General features: G+C 53.7%; 1 protein-coding gene across 3 annotated transcripts in view; it reads left to right on the top strand.

Annotated features, from left to right (window-relative positions):
* Positions 1-4,297: 4,297 nt before the first annotated feature.
* The window catches only part of ITPK1 (inositol-tetrakisphosphate 1-kinase), a 182,115-nt gene continuing 161,199 nt past the window's right edge, over positions 4,298-25,213 (top strand). For 2 of the 3 annotated variants that reach the window (XM_002805189.4, XM_001094303.5), the window contains exon 1: positions 4,298-5,152. In XM_002805189.4, coding sequence (XP_002805235.3) covers positions 5,058-5,152 — 95 coding nt within the window. In that variant the 5' untranslated portion in view covers positions 4,298-5,057. The remainder of the gene's footprint in view (positions 5,153-25,213) is intronic. The other variant, XM_077941648.1, reaches the window with a different exon arrangement.

The raw sequence follows: 25,213 nt of genomic DNA, 5'->3' as shown, positions 1-25,213 counted from the left end.
TGAGAAGAGCTGAAGTAGGACCCCCAAGCCAGGTCTCTGTGAAGCTAAAGACTGTTCTCCCCGTTCCAATGGGAGACATCACTACTCTTACCCTTTCCCCATTCCACCCCTGCCCCCATAACAACACACATTTAAGGCCCCATAGCCCCCTCTTTTTTGTATTTTTTTTTAACTCCAAAGAAGGCAAATGAGGGTCGCAGGTTTATTTATTTATTTATTTATTTATTTATTTATTTATTTGTTTGTTTGTTTATTTATTTATTTATTTGAGATGTGGTCTCATAGTATTGCCTAGGATGGCCTGAAACTCCTGGGCTCAAGCAATCCTCCTGCTGCAGCCTCCTGAGTAGCTGGGACTACAGGTGTGCCACCATTCCCGGCCTTATAAATTTTTAGTTATTAGACATGAGGTCTCACTATGTTGCCCAGGCTGGAGTGTGGAGGCTATTCATAAGTGTGATAATTGTGCACTACAGCCTTGAACTCCTGGGCTCAAGCGATCGTCCCATCTCAGCCTCCCAAGTAGTTGGTACTACAGGTGTGCACCACCGCACCTGGCTGTATTTTCAACTCCTTTCAGGGAGCAAGGTTTACCTTTTGACGTAGGATAGAGGATCTGAGGCCTCAATAGGCTAAGTGGCCTGCAAGGTCATACAGCAAGTGAGTAGTTCAACTGAGAGCTGGAGACAGAGGACATCTGTGATCACCTTGGAAGTCCCAGTGAGGACAAGCCTTACCTAGCTCCAACTCAGAAGGCCAGAAGGAAGAAGGGTTTGGGGGAGGCTGTAATCAGGGGAAGGACGCAGGGCCCTGGGGTGGGCCTTAAATAAGGGGCTTCCTGTGAGCCTGAGGATGGCCATGCCCTTGTATATACTTTGTCCTCCAGGCAAGTTCTCTGCTGGCCCTTTAAATCTTTTCAGTGGCTCTAGGTGGGGCATTTATCCCCACTTTACAGATGAAGATACCAAAAGAACTTTATCCCGGCCAGGCGTGGTGGCTTACGCCTGTAATCCCAGCAATTTGGGAGGTAGAGGCAGGCAGATCACTTTAGGTCAGGAGTTTGAGACCAGACTGGCCAACATGGTGAAACCCCATCTCTACTAAAAATACAAAAATTAGGTTGGGCGTGGTGGCTCATGCCTGTAATCCCAGCACTTTGGGAGGCCAAGGCGGGCGGATCATGAGATAAGGAGATCGTGACCATCCTGGCTAACACGGTGAAACTGCGTCTCTACTAAAAATACCAAAAATTAGCCGGGCGTGGTGGCGGGCGCCTGTAGTCTCAGCAACTCAGGAGGCTGAGGCGGGACAATGGCGTGAACCCGGGAAGTGGAGCTTGCAATGAGCCGAGATTGCTCCACTGCACTCCAGCCTGGGCAACAGAGCAAGACTCCATCTCAAAAAAAAAAAAAAAAAAATATATATATATATATATATACACACACACACACACAAAAAAAAAATTAGCCAGGCGTGGTGACACGTGCCTATAGTCCCAGCTACTTGGGAGTTTGAGGCAGGAGAATCACCTGAACCCGGGAGGTGCACTGGACTCCAGCCTGGGTGACAGAGCGAGACTCCATCTCAAAAAATAAAGTGAAATAAAATACTATTAAGAAAAAAAAAAAGAACTTCATCCATCTGCTGTTCAGAGGTGACGATACACACACTGTCTTCAGGGTCTCTCCCAAGTTCCCCTGGTCCGTTGCTCAGGCCTCATCTTCCTGCCTAGCTCCATTTTATCGTGCCCTTATTTACGGTGTTCTTGCCTTTTCACCCTCTGAAACTGTTTTCCCCTTTGCCTGGCATGTTGCCTCCCTCCCCCACTGAACTACTCATCCTTCAAGATCCAATGCCAAAGTGTCCCCAGTCATGCAGCAAAATGGGACAGATTGCCATCTTCCTTCCCATTTCCCCCTCAGCTCTCACCCCGTTTCTTTCTTCCTTTTTTTTTTTTTTTTGAGATGGAGTTTTGCCCTTGTTGCCCAGGCTGGAGTGCAATGGCGCGACCTCAGCTAACTGCAACCTCCACCTCCCTGGTTCAAGCGATTCTCCTGCCTCAGCCTCCCGAGTAGCTGGGATTACAGGCATGCACCACCATGCCCACCTAATTTTGTATTTTTAGTAGAGATGGGGTTTCTCCATGTTGTTCAGGCTGGCCTCGAACTCCCGATCTCAGGTGACCCGCCCGCCTCGGCCTCCCAAAGTGCTGTGATTACAGGCATGAGCCACCGCACCGAGCCTCACCCGGTGTTTCTAATCAATGGCTCGTGTCCATTTTCCTGCGCCACACCCTAGGCTCTCATGTGTTTGCCAAAGGAGTGAGGGAATTCCAGGAACCCTCCTGAACCACTCAGCCTCAACTGGTCTTTCAGTTCCTAAGAACAGCAGGACATTTTTTTTTTTTTTTTTTTTTTTTTGAGACGGAGTCTCGCTCTGTCGCCCAGGCTGGAGTGCAGTGGCCGGATCTCAGCTCACTGCAAGCTCCGCCTCCCGGGTTCACGCCATTCTCCTGCCTCAGCCTCCCGAGTAGCTGGGACTACAGGCGCCCACAACCGCGCCCGGCTAATTTTTTGTATTTTTAGTAGAGACGGGGTTTCACCATGGTCTCGATCTCCTGACCTTGTGATCCGCCCGCCTCGGCCTCCCAAAGTGCTGGGATTACAGGCGTGAGCCACCGCGCCCGGCCATGGACATTTAAAGTTGATGCCTATAATCCCTACTGTTGACTTCATTTGTCAAGTTTATTGTTGCAGCCCCCATCCCCTTCGTGTTTACTCCCTTAGCCTTCTTTTATCCATTTTGTGCCTTGGCCCTAGGGGTCCTTGCCATGATCTTCCCTTTATCCAGCTTTCCATGCCCCCCCAGGAACCAGGCATTCTAAGCCACAGAGCTGACCCTGGAACCTGTCACCACTTCCCTTCTAGGCTCCCATGGCTTAAGAAACTCCAGTACCCTTGCCAGTACCCGTCCCTAGCTGGCCTCCTGGAGGAGTTCTGTGTCCCACCCATCGCCTTTTCCACTCTCCACCCCATCTTTTTTCTCTATCTTGTTAAAGAAAAAAATTAATCAGATTCTCGTTAAAGATGGCAAGGAAGCCAGGCGCGGTGGCTCACGCCTGCAATCCCAGCACTTTGGGAGGCCGAGGTGGTAGGACAGCTTGAGCCCAGGAGTTCGAGACCTGCCTGGGCAACACAGTGTAGCCCCAGCTGCTCGAGAGGCTGAGGTGGGAGGATCAGTTAAACAGGGGAATTCGAGGCTGCAGTGAGCTATGACTGCACCACTGCACTCCAGCCTGGGCAGCACAGAGAGAAGCTTGTCTCCTTTTATTTTTTTTTTGAGATGGAGTTTCTTAATGTAGGCCGGCCAGGGTGACCACATACCAAGCGTAGGGATATTCCTGACGGCAGGATTCTTGGTAAAACTGGACTAAGAAGGCCAAGGACAAAGCCCAAGGTCGCGGCCTGGTCAGAAAGAGGTCTCGGAGGAACCTGACTCAAGTGTGGTCAAGGGGAGTCTTTGTCACCCTCTGGCAACTTGGCTCTTTCGTGTCTCCCAGCCTCAATTCAAGCTCTTCCCCCTTCCCAGCTCCATCAAAATCTCCTTGATTTCCAAGGCCAGCTTCAACGTCTCCTCTCAAACTTTCCTGAGCCTTCCCTCCACGGGAATCCATTTTTCCTGCCTGGGCCAGGGGAGAGAAGTCCATTTCTCCTTCCCAAACCCAGAGACCTTTGAGGCAGGAAAGCTCTCGGGCTGCTCCGCAGGGAAGGGCAGGGTAGGCGGGGTTTAGTGACTCCCCGGCGCCGACGCTTACCCGCACCCATGAGGAAGGGGTCTCCGGGGACGGCCGCTGTTGTCGCTGTCGCCTCCAGTCCCCGCCCCTTCCCCACTCCGTGAAAGGGACCCAGAGTGGAGCTGTGGTCACGTCCTACGCCTACGAGGGCCCCTGAGTGTTTGTTCACCCCCTCCCCGGGGGCCCCATCCTGGGCCGGGGTCCGCTTCCTCGAGGGAAGGGGCGAATTCCTGGAAGGTCTCCGTCCGGGCGCAGTTGCAATGGATTGCGTTGGGGGCGCTGAACCCTGCTGGGGGTACAGAGACGCTTCCGAAACTCAGCGGCTCGGTCGCCTCAAAAGGCCAGGCAGAACACGCCCACACCGCGCCTCCCTTCCCGAAGACCGCCCGGCCACGGCCGCCCCCAGGAAGCCCCGCGCCCTGCACCCGGGGACACAAACAGGCGCCGGGTAGCCGCGAGGGCCGGCGCGGCGCCTTTAAGAGGCGGCGGGCGGCGCTGCCCCCTGGCGGCCGCCCCGCGGCTTCCTTGCCGCCGCGGGCTCAAGCGGGGCGGCCGGGCCAGCGCGGGGCGGCGGCGGGCAGGGGCGGCGAGTGCGCGGGCGCTCGCCGCCGCCCTTCTCCGAGGACAGCGCGCGGGGACTAGGCCGAGGAGGAAGTGGCGGCGGCGGCGGCGGGTGAGGACCGCGAGCCGGGCCAGGTGGCCGCGTGCGCCCCGCCGGGGTCCGAGCGCGCCCGGGGAATACGGCCCAGCTCGGAACGTCCGAGGGCGGGGACCTGGGCGGGAGGAAGAGGGAGGAAGGGCTCGGAGGCCGCGCTTCTGCCGCCGCCGGAGGGCGCGTGGCTCGGGCCGGCGCGGCGGGAGGGCGGGCAGGGCGGGGGCGGTGTCTGCGGAGGCCCGGCTTTCCCTCCTGCGGGCCCTGGCCCCAGCACCGGCTCAGGCTCAGCCCTGCCCCAGCCGGCAGGCCGGGCGGCGCGGCGCTCGCGAGCCGGTGGGCGGGAGGGCGAGCCCGCGGGCGGCGGGGGCGTGGGCGGTGGCAGCTTGGCCCAGCCAGTGGCCTTCCGCGCTGAGCGCCGCTCCCTCCTCCCGGCCGCCCGCCGCGCCCCGCCCCGCCCCGCGCGGCAGGACTGCGCGCCCCAGCTCCGATCCCCGTTCCGCGTCCCCGCCGCCGGGAGGAGGTGCCCACTCGCTCGCGGCGCGCGCTGGCCGCCAGACTCGGCCTGTGGGCGATTTCCTCCGGACCCAGGCTCCCCGCCCGAGGAGGAAGATGCAGACCTTTCTGAAAGGGAAGAGAGTTGGCTACTGGCTGAGCGAAAAGAAAATCAAGAAGCTCAATTTCCAGGCCTTCGCCGAGCTGTGCAGGTAAGGAGGGACGCGGCGCCGGTGCCCGGGGACTCCTGGCCCGAGTCCGGTGCAGCCTCAGCGGTTGTTTTGGGAGGTCGGAGCCAAACGGGAAGAAGTGACGCGCGGGGAGACTGAGTCCAAGCAGCCAGGTGCCGGTGGCCGCCGCCGGCCGCGTTCCAGGAAAGCGGTGGCCGGTGCGGGCGAGGTGGCACGGACCGGGGCGCTCAGGTGCACAGTGACCCGGCTGGGGAGGCCCCCAGCAGCCCAGGGCGCGGTGGGAGTGCTGCTGAGGATTGCGGAGGGACCTGGGAAATCGGGGCATCCACGCTGTGGGCTAGGGGCTTGAGGTTACTTTTGGACAGGAGTGTTTTTCTTCCTTCACCCCCTTCCCTTTCGTGAAGAAAGGGCACCCACGTTTGTGGACCACCTACTATGTGCCCCGCGTGTGTGCTCGGCTCTTGAGGCTGTCATTGCATATCATGAGGTTAAGCCCAGTTGAAGCGAGTAGCAATTCTTGGCATGTATGTGGTGATTTGCTGTCTCATTAGAGCCTCGCAGCAGCCCTGCAAATTGGCCAGGGTGGTGATTCTGGGCCACGTGTCTGAGAAGGGGGACCGATCGGCAGAGGAGCGGGGTACCTCGCTTGGGGTCCCGCAGTCTAGGGAGTGGCTGGTGCGTAGAAGGTGCTGGGTAAATGCCCGTAGTGTGGAGTGGCCTTTTGCCATCTGGGCTGTGTGCCCCTGCTCCCACCGTGCTGGTGCTCCTTGGCGGAGTCTCCGGTGTTTAACAGATCACGTTCTTAATAAATTACAGAACTACTGAGTCTTGGGTCAGATAGGCCTTCCCTTGCTCCACAACTGTGGCTTTGCCTCTGAGAAGCAGTTAAGTCCTTTTCTCAGTGCAAGCCTAAGAGAATCCAGCTCTGAAAGCCTTTTGCAAACTCCAGGTGGAAACCTTTTGTGATGCAGCTGGTTAGATTGATTTTTGAAAATCGGCTCTACTTGCATTTTTGTCCCTGTGGGGGCCCCACACATGTTGGAGAATTGAACAGTTGGGTTTCTGTATCCCCTGGTGCTCCTAGGGCGAGTGGCTGGTCTGAGCTGGCATGCGCAGGTGGGCCTGGCAGCACCTCTGTGTACCTGATGCCTGTCCCAAGGGCCTGCTGCTCCTTTGCCCCGTGCAAGCCCCGCAGGCGCTCTTCCTGCAGCCAGAGGTGCGCAGCTTGTATAAGATAGTGCCTGGTTCTTTATCCCTTGGTCTGGGGATGGGGTTGGCTGCCTTCTCCCAGGCCGGTTCCCTCTTCATGATGGATAGGGCGTGCAGAGTGGTCCCAGCAATTCATGAAGAAATCAGGAGGAGCTCAAAGCCAGAGCTTTGAAAATGAGTCTTAGGACCCTTGAAACATTACAAAAGGGTACTTGAACATTGTACCGCAGGTACACTCTCTTGTGGGAAGGGCATTCTAAGACACTGAAGAATTTGGAGAAGCCCCTTTGGCATGTTCTCAAAGTCCAGTTCTGATGTGAGGCACCGGAGCTCCCCCTGCAGTCATATAAGACTTGGGAAATCCCAGTGAATACCTCGCACCCTTTGTACTGCTGTCTGTATTTGTGTCATCTTGTGTCTGCAACTCAAGCTTGAGGCTTGTCATTGGGTTGGCTTGTTTTACTTGGTAATTAGGAGGCTCTAGCAAAATATTCCTCACCAAGACTCACAACTAGGTCCTCGTGCTGGACCTGCAATTGGCTTGACCTTGTAGACATTCTTCCTTTAAAGGGGTAGGAGTTCAGGGCAAGCTATGGTATCAACATTCTGGGGGGTAGAGCATTAATTTTTCTGAAAGGGTGGTTGTCTTCAAAGTCTAGTTGCCTTCCTTTGGCCAAAATATTGGCTTCAAAGAAGGCAGAAGGCACCAGGGCCATTCTAGAACCCGAGGAAGCTCATTTGGTGTTTTCACTAGGGAAGCTTTAGATATTTTATCACTTAAGCCTAAGAAGGAAAAGAAAACACCAAAAAGAGTTTTTCCGTTTCTTCTTTATTACTTTCAGGGCAGTGCCCCCTGGTGGCCACATTTCTATACTGGCTGCAAAATACTGCAACTGTTGAGCCAGTGACCAGGGAGCCCCATGAGGTGGTTTTGTTTGGTGTGAGGGCCGCTGAGACTTCAGTGGCTGAGAGACAGTGCAAACGACATGATCATGTTTTCCACATTCAGAATCTGGGGGCGCAGGGCTTCTGTATTGACCGGTGATGAATTGTCTATGAATTCCCTAATGAAAAAGTCTAAAGGTATTTGAAAATGGCCCTGCTTTGGACCGGGCACAGTGTCTCCTGTCTGTAATCCCAGCACTTTGGGAGGCCAAGTGGGTGGATCACGAGGTCAGGAGATCGAGACCATCTGGCCAACATGGTGAAACCCTGTCTCTACTAAAAATACAAAAATTAGCTGGGCATGGTGGTGGGCGCCTGTAGTCCCATCTACTCAGGAGGCTGAGGCAGGAGAATCACTTGAACCTGGGAGGTGGAGGTTGCAGTAAGTCGAGATCGCGCCACCGCACTTCAGCCTGGGTGACAGAGCAAGACTCCATCTCAAAAAAAAAAAAAAAAAAAAAAAAGAAAAAGAAAATGGCCCTGCTCTGAATGTTTGGGCAAAGAATGACCCAAGTGGTCTGGCCTGGTGTGGGTTGTTTAGCTGAATGTCTGGCCTTGTAAAAATCTGATCTCAGAGCAGGAAGAGATGTTGGCCATCATCTCATCCAGCCCCTTTGTCTTACAGTGGGGAAACCCGTCAAGAGAGGGGGCAGGTTCCGGACTCTTGCTCTTTTCATTTAACTTCTAGAATGGGTCCAACCTGGCTACCTTGAGACTTGCCTTTCTTATTGGGCATCTCCGACAATAAGGCAGTCCCCCGCATTGTCTTTCCAGGAGTCTGGTGGCTGCTATTTAGCCCCCAGGACACATTCCTTACAAGGCTGAGCCCCTCTGCAAGTGTAACCCTTGTCCTGGTGTAAGGGTTTGGGGGGTAGGGCACGTTGATGGCAACAGTGGGTGGTTAGAGCCACTTCATGGGAAGTGCCCCACCTGCCGTAGGTAGGGACAGGGGCCAACCTTTTCAGATGTACACTCTGATAGGATGGGGCTCTGCTAGCCAGCAGATGGGCCTTTGAATCTGCTTGTTTGTGAGTAGTACTGTTTGTTCCTGTTGCCATCCTGTTTCTTCCCCTTTCTACGTGGACACGGCTCTGGTTGTGTTCTCTTGTACCCCTCCCACCTGCCTTCCCTAGCCTAGGAGCAACCCTGTAGGTCTCCCACACCACCCCCTCTTTGTGGCTTTTTTTTTTTTTTTTTTTTTGAGGCAGAATCTCGCTTTGTCACCCAGCCTGGAGTGCAGTGGCGCAATCTCAGCTCACTGCAACCTCTGCCTCCCAGGTTCAAGCAATTCTCCTGCCTCAGCCTCCTGAGTAGCTGGGATTACAGGTGCCTGCCACCATGCCTGGCTAATTTTTGTATTTTTAGTAGAGGTGGAGTTTTACCATGTTGGCCAGGCTGGTCTCGAACTCCTGACCTCAGGTGGTCCACCTGCCTTGGCCTCCCAGAGTGCTGGAATTACAGGCGTTCCCGGCCTTTGTGGCTTTTTCTAGATGCTCAGAAGGGGCTTCAGAGGGGGAGTGAAGAAATTAAAGCTGTTAGTTGGAAATACTGGGTGATATTAATTTAATTTTTAATTTTGTAGTTCTCTACAGTGCCTCATTGGGGAATGCTGGCTGGCCCCAGTTTCCTCAGCTCATGTTTTCTGTGCCTCGTCCTCTCCTCCAGCTCTTCCTCTCTGTTCCATTCTTTCTGTGGCTGAACCTACATTGCAGGAGGTGGGGGCGGAAGAGGCACATGACTTGGTGAAGCTTTCTGTATAAAATTTGGGTGAACCTCATCTGCCTTTACTGTAATAATTGCTGATTTTTAATGAAGTGCTTCCAGGGACCTCATCTCATTTAATCCTTCCAGCAGCCCAGGGATGGAGGGATGAGTGATGGAGGGATGAGGAATCAGGGATGAGGGATGAGGACATCCCTCATTGGGATGGAGGGATGAGGAAACAGAGGCCCTGGGAGTATATGGGACCTGCACAGCCAGTTGGAGGGCTTTCTCGCGTCCACTCCTGAGGCCTTTGTGCTGAGAATGTGGCTTCCTTGTTTATTTGCCCAGGTTAGGCTGGGGCTTCCAGGAGGCTCCAGAAGCACAAGAGTGTCTGTGAGTTTCTCATCCTCCAGAGACTTGGAGGCCAGCTGGGCTGACTCGGCTTGCAAGAAACGTGTTTCTGGAGCAATCTCAGACTTTGGTTTCCCACCAGGGACCCATTTGTCCCAATACCTTAGAAGGGACGGAGGAGTTCATTAATGCTCACGTTTATGAGCACCCTCGGTAGGTAGCCCAGGGCTGGGAGTTTGGTGTCAACAGTAAACTGGCTTGGGAGGCGTGCCAGTGAGAGTGTAGCATGCCACCGGGCCTCTCCCTTCCCCTTGAGCCCTACATTTGTTCCTTTAAAATAGGGCCATCTCCAAGGCCCTTTTCTGCAGGGATGGCCTAGCATTCTGGTCTGGAATTCTTTCAGGAGATTCTCTGGGGGGAGGAAGGAGGATCTTTTCCAGGATTAAGTGATGCTGGTTTGTGGGTGGGTATTTTTTTATTTATTTTAATGTCTGGATTTACCACCATTTCTGGGGTGCAGAGGTGGGAGGAGGTGCTGACTTAGGTTTTCTTTGCAGCAGTGCATAGGGAGTATTCATAACCCAGCCTCGCAAATGAACACTTTCTACCAGCCTCCTGGGGAGCACACAGAACTTCATGTGGGAGGAAGCGTCCGTGTGTACATGGGTTGTCTATCGAAGGGACTGCCTCTGTTTCAGGCCTGGCTCTGTGGCTGACGGCCCACGTGCCCTGTGACCCTCGACACATTCCCTACCCGTCTGTGCCTCACTTTTCTCATCTGTGGGGGTAATAATTTAGCTTAGGGTTGCAAGCATCAAATGAGGGAATTGGCTAAAGGGTTCAGGATAGTGCCTGGAGCTCTGTCAGTGGCAGCAGCCGCTGCTGTCATCATCCCTGTGGAGTGAGCGAGTGGGTCTCTGCCCACGGATGCCTCTCTATTCAGGGACCTTTGGCCTTTGTAGATTTAGTGTTCTTAGTTTTGGTAGTTTGCAAGTCACCCTGAAGGCCATGATGGCTGAACTGATCATCTTGCAGGGATGTGGGGTTTGTGGATTTGAAACTGTTCAGTGGGCACAGCTAAGAAGGGGAACCTGGCTTTCCTGGTGGCCTTTCAGCATCACAGCAGGGTTCTGTTCTCCTTTAGCACATGGCCCACCTGAATCTTACAGCCCCTCAGGAGGCGGTGGTGCTGTCCCCACCTACTTTATGGATGCGGAAGCTGAGAAATTTACGTTAAGGTGCTACTTGTATATTTTCAAGTTTGGAGATTGAGAAGAGTTTGTTCTGGGGGTTTCCTGAAAATGCCAAGTCTCCACTAGTAATCTTGTTACTATTACTAGCTATCATTTATTGTTTTCTGTATCTTTTTGAATATTCAAGACATGCACATATTAAAACAAATTCAGAAGACTCAAAGTATACAATGAAATGTCAGCCCCGTTTGCTTCTCATTCCTGCGTTCCAGTTCCCTGGGGCAGTCTGTCTCTATAGGCATTTATGCATACACACGGGCGCAGGCAGGTGTGGGTCTCTCCATGTGTATCTACTGTTGTGCTCTTGCTCATTGCATGGGACTGTGTGTCTTGGAGAAACTCCACATCACTGCTTCATTTGGAGACAGTTTTGTATCATTGCCTCTTTTTTAAAAACAGCTGTGCGGTCCAGTTCTTAAAAGGATGGAACATGTGTCTTCCCCTGGTGTTGGTTTCTGCTGGTATGGGCAGCACGACAATACCCTGTCCCCTTGCCTGGGTGTACATTGCTAGATGAGGAGGGCTGGGTCAGAGGGCACGGGCAGTTTACTTTTTTTTTTTTTTTTTTTTTTTTTGAGACGGAGTCTCGCTCTGTCACCCAGGCTGGAGTGCAGTGGCCGGATCTCAGCTCACTGCAAGCTCCGCCTCCCGGGTTTACGCCATTCTCCTGCCTCAGCCTCCCAAGTAGCTGGGACTACAGGCGCCCGCCACCTCGCCCGGCTATTTTTTTGTATTTTTTAGTAGAGACGGGGTTTCACTGTGTTAGCCGGGATCGTCTCTCGATCTCCTGACCTCGTGATCCGCCCGTCTCGGCCTCCCAAAGTGCTGGGATTACAGGCTTGAGCCACCGCGCCCGGCCCAGTTTACTTTTTAATACTTTGTGTGTGTGTGTGTGTGAGACAGTCTTCCTCAGTCGCCCAGGCTGGAGTGCAGTGGCACGATCTTGGCTCACTGCAACCTCCGCCTCCCAGGTTCAAGTGATTCTGCTGCCTCAGCTTCCCTAGTAGCTGGAACTACAGTCATGCACCACCACGCCCGGCTAATTTTTGTATTTTTAGTGGAGACTGGGTTTCGCCATCTTGGCCAGGTTGGTCCAAACTCTTGGCCTCAATTGATCTGCCCACCTCAGCCTCCCAAAGTGCTGGGATTACAGGCATGAGCCACTATGCCCAGCTTTTTCATACATGTTCTGAAACTGCTCACAAATTTCACTATGTCAGTCCCAGTGACAGTGAATGGGAGAGCCTGCGTTGCACACCCTCCTGTGCTCAGCGCTGGGACAAATCTGTGGGTGAGATGGTCCTCTGATTCGTATTTTGCTTAGTGAGATAGTGAGATTGAGGAGTTTAGGTTGTTGGGGGCTGACGGCAGGCACCCGGAAGAGCTGGGTGCACCTGCATGGTGGGCTGGGCGCCAGTGTTTCTAACCACTGGGCCATCCTGCCTTTACCGGTTATTTCTCCTACAAGGTTTAGCAGGTTTGGGACATTCAGTAAATACTTAGTCAAGTGCCCCAAGAGCACAGTTCCTGAACAGTTGGATGTAAATAGGGTTTCAGTTCCCACTCATTTTGAATTCAGCTGGAAAGCTACTTTTGAGAGAATGCTATGGCACTTCCCTTTTAAAAAGTAACATTCATTTTAGAAAGCAAAGCATTCAGGAGCTGTGCACCTCCTTCTTTCCCTTGCAAAGTCACTGTCTTAAACACCTTCCCCATCCTGCATGAATTGGGCCCAGCCCAGCCTCTCCCACTCTGGTAGCCCTTGGGGAGCCGGCCTGGGTGTGTGTGGCCTTGCTCTGGAGAGGGTGTGGGACTCCCAAGAGCTGGCCCACGGTCACACAGTGGAAATGTGGGAGGGGAACTTGCCTCACTCCAAACCGAGTGCTCCCCATTCACCACTGGCCAAAGCCTCCTTGTGAACAGGCCCTACCTCCCGGCTGCGGCCCACGGTATGTGTTGGAGTGGCCAGGCCATACCTGTGGGGCTGTTTGAATCCTTCCGGGACTTCGTCGTGCTGCTTGGAGCCTGCTCAGAAAGCAGCTGCCCTTGTGGCCTGCATCTCCCCAGCAGAGCCCCATGGGCTGGTTTCTGTAGGCGCGTCCTCCGGATGGCCCCGGGGAGTGCTCCCCCAGCCGCTTTTAGGGTTCGGTGGGGTGGAGCCGTGGAGTGTTGAGAATCACTCCCACAAGGGAGCCCCGGACTCCGGACCCCCCTCCACATCCCCTACCCCTCCAGGCCCTTGAGTGCTGGGTGCCCCACCCTGTTAATTGCTCATGGTGTTCCAGGGCACACCGGTGGCAGAGGCCACCTGCAGACTCGTGTGCCCCAGAGGGCAAATCGAGACCCACAGGCCAAAGACCCTCCCAGACAGCTTCAGGGAGATGTCTTCGTTCTCCTCTCAGGCCGTCAGAATCTTCACTGATACTTAGGCCCCCACCACTGGGCCTGTTCTTTCTCTCTGACTTGCTCATCGTCCTGCTTATTTTAAGTCTGTCTGGTTTTTAAGTAGTTGGTTCCATGAAGGTAGAGATTTTGGCAGCTTTATTTACTGCTGAAACCCCAGTGCCTATACCAGTGCACATAGGAGCTCAAAAAAGAATCTGTTAGTGGCCAGGTGTGATGGCTTACACCTGTAATCCCAGCACTTTGGGAGGCCGAGGAGGGCAGATCATTTGAGGTCAGGAGTTTAAGACCAGCCTGGGCAACATGGTGAATACCCATCTCTACTAAAAATAAAAAAAATTAGCAGGGCATGGTGGCAGGTGCTTGTTATCTGCTACTTGCTACTTGCTACTTGGGAGGCTGAGGCAGGAGAATTGCTTGAGCTCGGGAGGTGGAGATTGCAGTGAGCCAAGATTGCACCATTGCACTCCAGCCTGGGCGACACAGCTAGACTCTGTCTCAAAAAAACAAAAAAAAAGTATGTTAGTGGATTAATAACTGCCTGGTGGTTTTTGGAAACCTTTTTCATGTTCCTATGGCTCAGCCAAAGCCGCTTGTGACTCTGGAATGCTCTGGGTCAGGAAGGAAACCCCAGGGGTGGGGGAGATGGGGAGGGAGTTAGGTGGTAAGTCCCAGGTTCCGGAGGGGCTCGTGGGCAAGTCCTGAGCATCTGCCCTGGCCAGGCCTGTGCTGGGTGCCAGTCCTTGCCGGCATATACACCTGCAGGAGGTGAAGGCAAACCAGCTCTCAGATGCACTGGAAATCTGCAAGGTGTGAGTAGAGCCAGGAAACCTGCAAACAGGAGAGAACCATGGCGCAGTGACTGTAGCCACTTTAGCACTCTGTGGTCAGAGAAGGCCTCTCTGAGGAGGTGACGATCAGCGAAAGGGGCCTAGAGCTCTCTCCAGGAGCTAAAGAACTCACAGGGTGGATGGTGTCCACTGTGTAGAGGCCACACACTCTGGCCTGCCTCTGCCATAAGCCCTGGGTTCCATGTGGACTGGAGGGCAGGCAGCTCTGGGCAGAACTGAGGCCGGTTTCCACTTTAGACAGGGTGGTTCAAGGAGGTGTTGGGGTGTCCTTCTAGAACCTTGTTTCCTGACCGTATGACCTTCCTCTCATCCGAGGGAGGCTGCAGTTATGCCCTCGGGGCCAGGGATAGGAAGACAAAAATGCTCCCCTTAGGTCTGGCTCAGTCCAGCCTTTGTGTTCAGGAAATGAGCCGCTCTGGGCTGTGGGGTGGTGGTGGATGGGGTGGTGGTGGGTGGGGTGGTGGTGGGTGGGTCAGCTGACCTTTCTCAAGGATCAGGTTAGGCCTCAGGTGCCCAAGGGAGCAGAGGGAAGCCACGCCTGACGTGTGTGCTCTTTGACAGTCATCAAATCTTCCTCCAAGTTACTTGTTTGCCAAACTTGCCCAACAAAAGAGGCACCAGGGGCTGGGCACGGTGGCTCGCTCCTATAATCCCAGCACTTTGGGATTCTGAGGCAGGCGAATCACCTGAGGTCAGGAGTTCAAGACCAGCTTGGCCAACATGGCAAAACCCCGTCTCTACTAAAAATACAAAAAAATCAGCTGGGTGTGGTGACCGGCACCTGTAATCCCAGCTGCTCAGGAGGCTGAGGCAGGAGAATCGCTTGAAACCGGGAGGTGGATGTTGCAGTGAGCTGAGATCGCGCCACTGTACTCCAGCCTGGGCGACATGAGCGAAACTCTGTCTCAAAAAAAAGAAAAAAAAAAAAATCCCACAAAAATTAGCTGAGTGTCGTGGTGGGTGCTTGTAATCCCAGCTACTACTTGGGAGGCTGAGGTGGGAGAATTGCTTGAACTCAGGAGGTGGAGGTTGCGGTGAGCCAAGATTGCGTCACTGCACTCCAGCCTGGGTGACAGAACAAGACTCAGTCTCCAAAAAAAAAATAAATAAATAAATAAAAAGACACCAGGGGCACTGGGGAGAAGTACACTGAAGTCTACCTTCCCTGTGAGATGAAGATTCCCCTGGGAAAGGGGCTGGGGAGCTCCTTGTGAAGTACCCTGATGATTCTTACGGGAAACTACTCACTGTCATTTCATAAAGTGCCTCACTAGACCATAACTCAAAACTGTCAGGCGTGGGGAAGCACCGAGTTAGCCAAGGCTGAAGCAGTGTCTTCAGACTTCTCGGGGGCAGGGACCCTCCAGGAGGTGTGCTGGAGCCAGAGGTTCCCACGCTGGCTCCTGGGTCTCTGTACCCTGAGCTCATCGTGGGAATCTCCAGTCTAGCAGCGTTCACCTGAGGCCTCACTGGAGCCCTCTCATGCAGGAGGGAAACATGGCAGGGGCACCAGGTCGTCAGCCCAGCCCAGTTCTACCTGCTGTTGCTACCTTTTGCGAAATTCCTTCTCAAAAGAAGCCTTTTCAGATTTCTTGCCTATGGCTGCTGGTTTGCCCGGAGTGTATAGAAAGGAGCTAGTTTTGCACAGGAGACATTCCTGGGACTGACCTGGCCAGATAGACACTTGCGGTGTATTCCTCGGCAGTTGATGTTGCAAACCCATGGACTCCTTAGCAATCATTCTCATTGGCCTGGGGTCGCTCTGGGCGCTCTTGGAGCCCAAGCCAGAAACTGGGACTCTGGGCTTGTTTAGGTGGCCTGCTGTGCTTTGGCGGGGCTGTGTTGCTTCCCCTCTGCCCCCTTGTACATTCATGGCTCATACCAGATCTCAGAGGATCCTGAGAACCTACCCTGGGGGTCAGGCACTATTGCAGATGGGATAACTACCCTCCGGGATGGGTGAGGGGTCTTCATTTGTTAGATGAGAACCCTGAGACTCAGGGAGAGGTGAGGTGCTTGGTCACTCAGCTGTGAGTGGCACAGCTTGGATTCACTACTCAGGAGGCTGAGGCAGGGGAATCACTTGAACCCGGGAGGCAGAGGTTGCAGGGAGCTGAGATCGCGCCACTGCACTCCAGCCTGGATGGGTGGAGTGACTCCTGTAAGATGGGTGGGGGTGCAGAGGATGGGTGACTCCTGAAACCATGCTGTTTCTACCCCGCCAGGTCGCCTTTGTCTTCAGCACAGCATCCAACCGCCGTCGATCGGTGTGGTATCCAGTGTCAGGAAAATCAAGGGGTTCTTTTCTTTTCTTTTTTTTTTTTTTTGAGATGGAGTTTCACTGTTGTCACCTAGGCCAGAGTGCAATGGTGTAATCTTGGTTCACTGCAACCTCCACCTCAGCCTCCCCAGTAGCTGGGATTACAGGCATCCACCATCACACCCAGGAGATTTTTGTATTTTTAGTGGAGACGAGGTTTCACCATGTCAGGCTAGGTTTTACCATGCCAGGCTAGTCTTGAACTCCTGACCTCAGGTAATCTACTCAACTTGGCCTCACAAAATGCTGGGATTACAAGTGTGAGCCACCATGCCCGGCCTCAAGGGTTTTTTTTTTTTTTTCCTGAGCATTCTTTGTGTGCAGTTGTTGGGCCCAGAGGGATAGTGCATGGTGGAGATGGCAGTGAAGTTGGAGCATGAGACTTGCCCTGAGCCTCTGCCCTCCCAACTGTAAAGCGGGTGTAGTGCACCTGCCCTAGGGCCAAATGATAGGATTCCCCCTCCACCCAAGAGGCCGCCCCCAAGGCAGGGCCTGGGGCGTCTGACACCTCTCTGCTGGGAGCTGCTACCCATCTTTTTCTGGGGGATCCTCCAGTGGTCAGCTTGCTGCTTCCTGGGCAGGGCGGGGCATGGTTGGTGGGTGCAGAGAGAATGCTCCTGTGGCAGTTTCACTTTCATTTCTGCCTCACACCCTGTTTCCATCCAACAGTCGAGGGCTGGGCTGCGGAGGTGAGGAAACATCCGGTCTCCACCCTGGGGTCCTTGTCCTAGTGCAGGTTCCCAGGCCTCCCCCTCCCCTGGAACAAATCTGGGGTGGGCCGTGACATCTTCTTTTTAAAAAACACCCCATTCATTCCTTTATGCACTCACATGCCACGTACTTACTGAGTGCCTGCTGCATGCTGGGCACTCCTGGGTTCTGGGGATTGATACAGCAGTGAGCACCACAGTCTCCTGGAGCCGCAGGGTCAGTCTTAGGGAGAGCTTCAGGGCAGTCGTCTCGCCACTGAGCAGCTCTTGCCCACAGTGTGCTGGGTCATGCACCTCTCAGGGTCCTGGGCTCGTGAGTTTCTTGTTATTATTATTATTTTTTTGAGACAGAGACGGAGTCTTGCTCTGTCTCCCAGGCTGGAGTGCAGTGGCGCGATCTCAGCTCCCTGCAACCTCTGCCTCCCGGGTTCAAGTGATTCCCCTGCCTCAGCCTCCTGAGTAGCTGGGATTATAGGCGCCTGCCACCACACCCGGCTAATTTTTGTATTTTTAGTAGAGATGGGGTAGAGACGGGGTTTCACCATGTTAGTCAGGTTGGTCTTGAACTCATGAGCTGCCTGCCTCAGCCTCCCAGAGTGCTGAGATTACAGGCGTGAGCCACCATGCCTGCCCCTATTTTTCTTTTTCTTTCTTTTTTGTTTTTTTTTGTTTTTTTTTTAAGAGACAGGGTCTTACTATGTTACCCAGCCTGGTCTCCAACTCCTGTGTTCAAGCAATCCTCCCCGCCTTGGCCTCTTGAGTAGCTGGGACTACAAGTGTGCTACTGCACGCAGCTCATGAGTTTCTCTGTGAGGAATAGAGTGATGTGGGTCTGCTGGCTTCTGTCTGTGTGAAATTTCCTCTTCACTCTGCACCCCCACCCATCTTACAGATATGGAAATGAAGGCTCAGAAAGAACATGCAGGTCAGGCGCAGTGGCTCATGCCTGTAATCTCAGCACTTTGGGAGGCTGAGGCAGGTGGATCACCTGAGGTCAGGAGTTCAAGACCAGCTTGGCCAACATGGTGAAACTCCATCTCTACTAAAAATACAAAAAATTAGCTGGGCATGGTGATGCACACCTGTAATCCCAGCTACCCAGGAGGCTGAGGCGGGAGAATTGCTTGAACCCAGGAGGCAGAGATGGCTGTGAGCCGAGATCACACCACTGCACTCCAGCCTGAGTGATAGAGCAAGACTCTGTCTCCAAAAAAAAAAAAAAAAAAAAGCCCCGAGCAAGTAGTTATAGAGCTAGCAGGTGGGGCAGCTTAGATTGGAACCTGATCTGACTGATACTAAAGCTTTTTTTTGTCTTTTTTTTTTTTGTTTGTTTTTTGAGACAGAGTCTCGCTCTGTTGCCAGGCTCTGGAGTGCAGTGGTGCAGTTTCGGTTCGCTGTAACCTCTACTTCCCAGGTTCAAGCGATTCTTCTGCCTCAGCCTCCCGAGTAGCTGGGACTACGGGCACGTGCCACCATGCCCAGCTAATTTTTGTATTTTTAGTAGAGACGGGGTTTCACCATGTTGGCCAGGATGGTCTCGATCTCTTGACCTCATAATCCGCCCTCCTTGGCGTCCCAAAGTGCTGGGATGACAGGTGTGAGCTACCACTCCCTGCCTTATTTCTGTCTTTTTTGCCATTGTTGTTGTAGAGACAGTGTTTCACTATGTTGGCCAGGCTGGTCTCTAACTCCTGAGCTCGATCAATCGCTCGCCTCAGCCTCCCAAAGTGTTGGGATTATAGGCTTGAGCCACTGTGCCTAGCCAGCCTATTTTCTTTTGCTTTTTTGTGAGTCTCTGTCATCCAGGTTGGAGTGCAGTGGTGTAATCTCAGCTCACTGCAACCTCCACCTCCCAGGTGCAAGCGATTCTTGGACCCTAGCCTCCCAAGTAGCTGGGATTACAGGTGTGTGCCACCACACCCGGCTAATTTCTGTAGTTTTAGCAGAGACAGGGTTTCACCATGTTGGCCAGGCTGTTCTTGAACTCCTGACCTCAGGTGATCTATCCACCTCAGCCTCCCAAAGTGTTGGGATTACAGGTATGAGCCACTGCACCCGGCCCAGCCTATTTTCTTTAAGATTTTAAAGTCCTAACATTCATCATGGGATCCTTGAAAAGAAAAGGAGTTATGTCCTCGCCACCAGAGGCTTTTGCCGCCTCCCTGCAGGAAGGTGTGTCCGGTGGCATTCGGATCGTGTTGGAGAAAGGTTTTGCTTCCTGCATAATCGGCTCCCAAGCACCCTTTTTATACCTTGACCTGGGCGCAGACAAGTTGTGGCCTGTGCTTGCGGAGATTTGGGTGCGCCATCCTCTGGCTGCTCTGGGGATGCCTGAAGCTGTGGAGAGGCCAGTCCAGGACCCAGCTTCTGACCTTTGTCTGCATATCAGGAGGAGCCCTCCTGGTGAGTAATGTGCCTCATTCTTTTGGGGGAGCTGACAGCGGTGCCTGTAGTGTGGAGCCGGTGGCAGGGGCAGGGGAATCTTCCTCCAGAAATGCACATAAGCCTGCAGTCACCCTGCCCTGCATGGTTAAGTGTCATAAGGACAGTTTGCCCCAGAAACAGCAGTGGCTCCTGTCTCTGGAGCTCTAGCTTCGTGCCTGACGTGGTGCTGAGCGCTAACATGTGGCTCTTTGAGGCTCTCAGTCTGTATGTGGAGACCGAGGCTCAGAGGGGGTAAGTGACCTTCCCGGGGTTTCATAGCCGATCACCCTGGGGGTGGGTTTTAAACATCAGTTTGTGTGGTGGCACGATCTCAGCTCACTACAACCTCCGCCTCCTGGGTTCAAGCGATTCTCCTGCCTCAGCCTCCTGAGTAGCTAGAATCACAAGCATGCGCCTCCACACCCAGCTAATTTTTTGTATTTTTAGTAATGATGGGGTTTCACCCCATTTGCCAGGCTGGTCTCGAACTCCTGACCTCAAATGATCCACGTGGCTTGGCCTCCCAAAGCGCTGGGATTACAGACGTGAACCACCGTGCCTGGCCTCGGCTTCTTACTAGGAGGATGACTGTGGGTGTGTTTCGGCTCCTCTCTGGGCCTTAATTTCCTTGTCAGTAAGAGGTGGCCTTGTGCTCAGGCATAGGAGGGGGTCAGCACATGCGAACTTCCCTTCTGTGCAGGGCAGAGGCCATCTTTGGAAGCAAGAAGGAGAAGGTGGCCCCTCACTCACCTGTGTCAGGTGGTATCAGAGTAAACCTCCACTGTGGGGTGAGGTACAGAGAGTCACAATCTTAAAAGAGGAGTAATTTTTGAAAACCTTTGAGCCAGAAGAGGCCTTTGCAAATGAGAATTTGCAGCTCAGAGTGGTGGCCTTGCAGGGTCACACATGTAGAGCTTTGGGCTGACAGCTTCACAGCCCACAAGTACATCTCCTGTGGCCTCCAGGGAACCTCTAGGAGTGTGAAGAGGCAGGGTGTGTTCTGTTCTGGGCCATCACTGGTGGACCCCATCCCTGGCCAGGATGAGTTATTTTTGTTGATGGACCCTGAGGACTCTCCTAGCCTTGCTGGAAATGCGGCAGGAAATTGGATTTGGGATGGGTGGGGGGTGGGGAGGTGCCCCTTCCCTGACGCAGCCATCTGGGACTTGGGCAGTTCTGTGAGTGCCTCTGCGTGAGCTTCAGGCTGGGACCCCGTGGACAGTGAGACCCATGGACTGGGCCACATGGCTGCAACTCTGTTTCTGTTGCTGCGTGCTCCGGTCCTCTTATTCTCAACCAACAGATGTAGTGAGTCACTGGGGTCTCGTCAGCTAATGATCTGAGCAGGAAGTTGATTGTATGGCTGATTCCTAGAGTCACAGGGATGGATGGGTTCTGACAGGAGCCTTGATGCTGAGCGGGTTCAGTAACAAAGGGGATGTATTGGTTCCTGAGTCAAATCCTTGGGGCATTCGGCATGAGGTGCAGGTAGGCTCAGGCGACAGTCCAATAGGGCCCGGTCTGCCTGTCTCTCTCTCCCCCCCGCCCCCTCGCTGCTTCCCTGGTCTCTTTTACATTGGCTTCATTCTCAGGCCCGTGTGGTACAAGGCGAGTCCTCACCCTCCACCCTTATTCTCAGCCAGGCACTGTGGCATTCCTTAGGTGTGTGATCTCATTCGATCCGCATTACAGCCCTGGGAGGCGGGTGGTTTTAGCATTCCTGTTTCTAACAGAAGGGCTAAGTAACTTGCCTGGGGTCACACAGCAGGTAGGGGCAGAGCTGGGATTCAGAGCTGGTCCGGTTGGCTCCAGGGCCCCACATCCCTCATGCTCCAGGTCCACAGGGACAGGGATTCCTTCTGGTGGCCTCTGATTTGTCAGCCTGGGCCACGTACCTGTCTCTGAACCATTCTCGCTGGGGCTGGGGAATGCAGTGTCTCATTCCCTTCTACATGGCCCGAGTGTGGGCAGGGTGGATCCCCAAAAGGATGCTGTGGGGGAACTGTTCCCCAGAGGCAGGGGAGGGATATTTGGCAGCTGAGGTGGGGGTGGACGTGCTCCCTGGTTCTGGGCTTCAGTGGCTGGCCAGAGTGAGGCTGGAGGCTGCTTTCCCTCAGCTTCCAGCTCTGGACCTGGCTTGCAAAGACCTGGACGGGGCCTGAGGGTTCGCACACAGAGTCCAGGGCCAGGACTTTGTTCCCAAGAAGGGAGTGGAGGTAGCCCCACAAGTCTGATCCCCAGTCTGGCCTACCCTCTGCTGGGCGCCTCTGCTTGGGGTTCCAGAATTCTCAGAGGCTGCTGGGTGTGAGTGCTGGTGGGAAGCTTTGGAAGGGAGGCTGCTCGGGGCCTCCCTGTGGCTGTGGCTGCATGGGCAGCCCCGAAGCGGCTTCTTGGACCCCACCTTGTGCCTCAGTTAAACCTGAGTCTGGCTTATTCCCATGGCCAGTCTGACACAGGCAGATTCTGAAGGTCCTGGCTGTGCCCAGCAGCCGGCTGGGTGGGTGGGCATACTGGAGGGCTATTTGTGGGCTGGGGTTTTTCAGGGCCTTGGGAAAGACTGCCTGAGTTCTGGGAGAAGGACCACGTCTTCCCTGCCCCGCTGTCGCTGTGCAGAACCTTGGTGTTTTGACACTGGAGTGTTCTGGAGCTAAACAATCTTGTGTTTTGTAAACACAATTAGCCTGTTGCTGTTTGACCCTGTCCTGCTTGGGAAAGGTTGAGAAGGTGTCTTTCTGCTGGGTCCTGGGAATTCTGAGAGCCTGGAGCAGCTGTGAACTAGTGGCTGGGGGTTGTCAGAGCTGGAGGGGAGTGTTGGTCTGGGGAGGCCACTCCTGTCCAGGACGTTCTGCTCCGATGTACTAAGCTGAGCAGGCCTGGGGGACTGCGGGGAGGACATGCTGGACTATTTCCACCTGGAAGGGGAGAGGAAATGGACGGTGAGTGGCTGGTGGCCACAAACCCAGGATGTTCCATACCTCAAGGCCCCAGTTCCGAGGGCCCCGGGCAAAGGGGCTGGGCTGGAGGTTGGGAGAAGTGCAGGGTGACAGGCCCTGGTTAGAGTGTGGGTCCCTCATGGTTCCTTTCTGAAACGAATGGGGCAGGTGAGGGCAAGGCCTGCTCAGAGCCCCTTGCCCCGGGCCTGCTTACCCGCTGCGGGCGCCTCTGCTTGGTGTTCCAGAATTCTCAGAGGTGGCTGCATGGGAGTGCTGGAGGGAAGCTCGGGAAGGGAAGCCGCTCTGCCCTGCCTTGGTTGTGGCCACAGGGACAGCCCTGAAGTAGCTTCATGGGCCTTTCGGTGCTGCACAAGGTGGCAGAAGCTGGGACCAGCGCTCAGACCCCTGCTCTGCCGTTTAGCTGTGTGGCCCTGCACCATGGTCTCTATTTGAGGACTTCTAGCTCAGAGGCTCAGGAAAACGAGTTTGGAACCCAATACTTCTGGTTTAGCTGGTGGGGCTGGTGGACCTGTCAGGTTGGACAATGAAAACCTCAGGGAAGCATGTCGGTCGGGTCTGTTAGGTTACACTGTGAGGAGGGGTTGCTGCCGTTTATCCGCTGGTGAAAACGGAAACCAAGTTCAAGAAGTTGGTGAGTTGACCCATGAAATGCCTTGCAGTCTCTTGGGGAAGGTCATAACTGCTTGTGAATAGCACTAAACACATTTTTGTTAAAAAGTACTACTGACTGGGTATGGTGGCTCATGCCTGTAATCCCAGCATCTGGGGAGGCCAAGGCAATAGGATCGCTTGAGCCCAGGAGTTCAAGTGTGGGCAACATGGTGAGATCCAGGTCTCTTTTTCTTTTGGTTGTTTTTTTGTTTGTTTGTTTGTTTTGAGATCTGGGTCTGTTTAAAAAAAAATTAGTAGGGTATGGTGATGCATGCCTCTGGTCCCAGCTACATGGGAGGCTGAGGTAGGAGGATCAGTGGGGGGCTGCAGTGAGCAGTTATTATGCCATTGTAATCCAGCCTGGACAACAGAGTGAGGCCCTGTCTCAAAAAAAAAAAAGGTACTACTGTACATGATCAAAAATCATATTAAGTGTGGCATGCCTGTAGTCTCAACTCCTTGGAAGGTTGAGACAGGAGGATTGCTTGAGCTTAAGAGTTCGAGGCCAGCCTAGGCAACATGGTGAAACCCTATGTTTAAAACAAAACAAAACAAAATCTCCAAACCAAATTATATCAAGGGCATATAGTGCAAAGTGAGTCTCCCTCACACTCAACTCTTAGTCCCCAGAGGCAGCCACGTTGCCACCTTTTTGTGTGTTTTCTCAGATACGTACTGTTTACAAGCAGACAGGTATGAAGACAGATGCGTGTAGGCACATACATGACGGCCCTCCCACACTTCACTTATTTTCATTTAATAAAGCTTGTAGATGATTCTATACCTACACTGACTTTGAATCGTCAGTGTTCTGAAAATAATATGCGCATATAACTTTACTTTTCTGTTCTAATACAACCCCAGGATCGAAAAAGAACCCTTGTCAGTCATTTCTTGGAGTTCTTGGCCTGCCGCCTTGTGCTTTCTCTCTCCTTCTCTGGGTCAGCTTGGGCTGCTGTAACAAGTATCACCCACTGGGTAGTTTAAACAGCAGACATTTATTTCTCACAGGTCTGGAGCCTGGAGGTCCAAGACCAAGGTGCCAGTAGATTTGGCTTCTGGTGAGGGTTCTCTACTTGGCTTGCAAACAGCTGCGCTCTCACTGTGCTCACATGATGGGAGGAGAGACAGCATGCTCTGGTCTCTTCGTAGAAGAGCACTGATTGCACCTTGGGTACCCTACCTTTGTGACCTCATCTAACCCTAATTACTTGCCAGAGGCCCCAACTCCTAGTATCATCACGTTGGGGACTAGGGTTTCAACCTCTGAATACTGTGAGGACACAAACGTTTAGCCCATGGCATCCCTCCTGGCAGTGCAGAGGTTGTGCGGCACAAGTCACTGTCCCCCCAGGGCTAGGCTGGGAGGGGCTTCATTCAGCATGTGCAGGTCCCCTGCCTCCTGCACCAGCCCCGGGCATGTGGCCCCAGGACAGGTGCTGTTCGGGAAGGAGGCCATCAGGTGTGCTGGCCCTAGTCTTCTTCCAGGCTTCTGAGCCCAGCCTGGCACCCAGGGCAGGTGGCTGAGCTTGGGCAGGTGGGGACCTCCCTTTCCTCATCTGAAAATGGGGGTATCAGTGCCCAGTTTTGGGGTGGGTTGGGGGATCAGAAGAGATGCAGACTGAATTGGTAGAGGTTTCTAGCAGATAATGTCTAGTCTGATTATAATTTATGTTCTTTTCAAAGCTTTTTTTTTTCTTCTTTTTTTCTGGCTAAAGATATGTTTTAGAGGCGGTCCTCATCTCTTATGTCTAAATTGATCTGAGAGAGGGGCTGTTGCTGTGGACTCTTGCACTAGGGAGGACTGATCTTGGTTGATACCCTCTCACCTGGTACTCTCCCTGCCTTGAGGCCAGCTGGGGCAGGGAACTGGGGCCTGCTGCGGGCTGGTGAGGGTCCTCTCCACAGCCCAGCCAAGTCTGGATTTCCTCAGCTACCTCCCTTGGCTTCTAGCAAAATCTACCCTCCCTGAGTCCCACATGCTTCTGGGAGGGCCCCCCCACCAGCCAGCCCTTGATTCACATTGAGCCCCAGCTGAAGGAAATGAAAGGGTGTCATGTTTTTCCCAAATTTTTGGTCCTCTTTTTTTTTTGAGACGGAGTCTCACTCTGTCACCCAGGTTGGAGTGCAGTGGCATGGTCTCGGCTCACTGCAACCTCCCCCTTCCGAGTTCAAGCAATTCTCCTGCCTCAGCCTCCCAAGTAGCTGGGACTACAGGTGCCTGCCACCACGCGCAGCTAATTTTTTTATTTTTATTAGAGATGGGGTTTTACCATATTGGCCAGGCTGGTCTCGAACTCCTGACTT

Source organism: Macaca mulatta, chromosome 7 (genome assembly GCF_049350105.2).
Source record: "Macaca mulatta isolate MMU2019108-1 chromosome 7, T2T-MMU8v2.0, whole genome shotgun sequence".
NCBI lineage: Eukaryota > Metazoa > Chordata > Mammalia > Primates > Cercopithecidae > Macaca > Macaca mulatta.
Note: the sequence above shows the minus strand (reverse complement) of the source record. Positions and strands in the feature narration are given on the sequence as shown.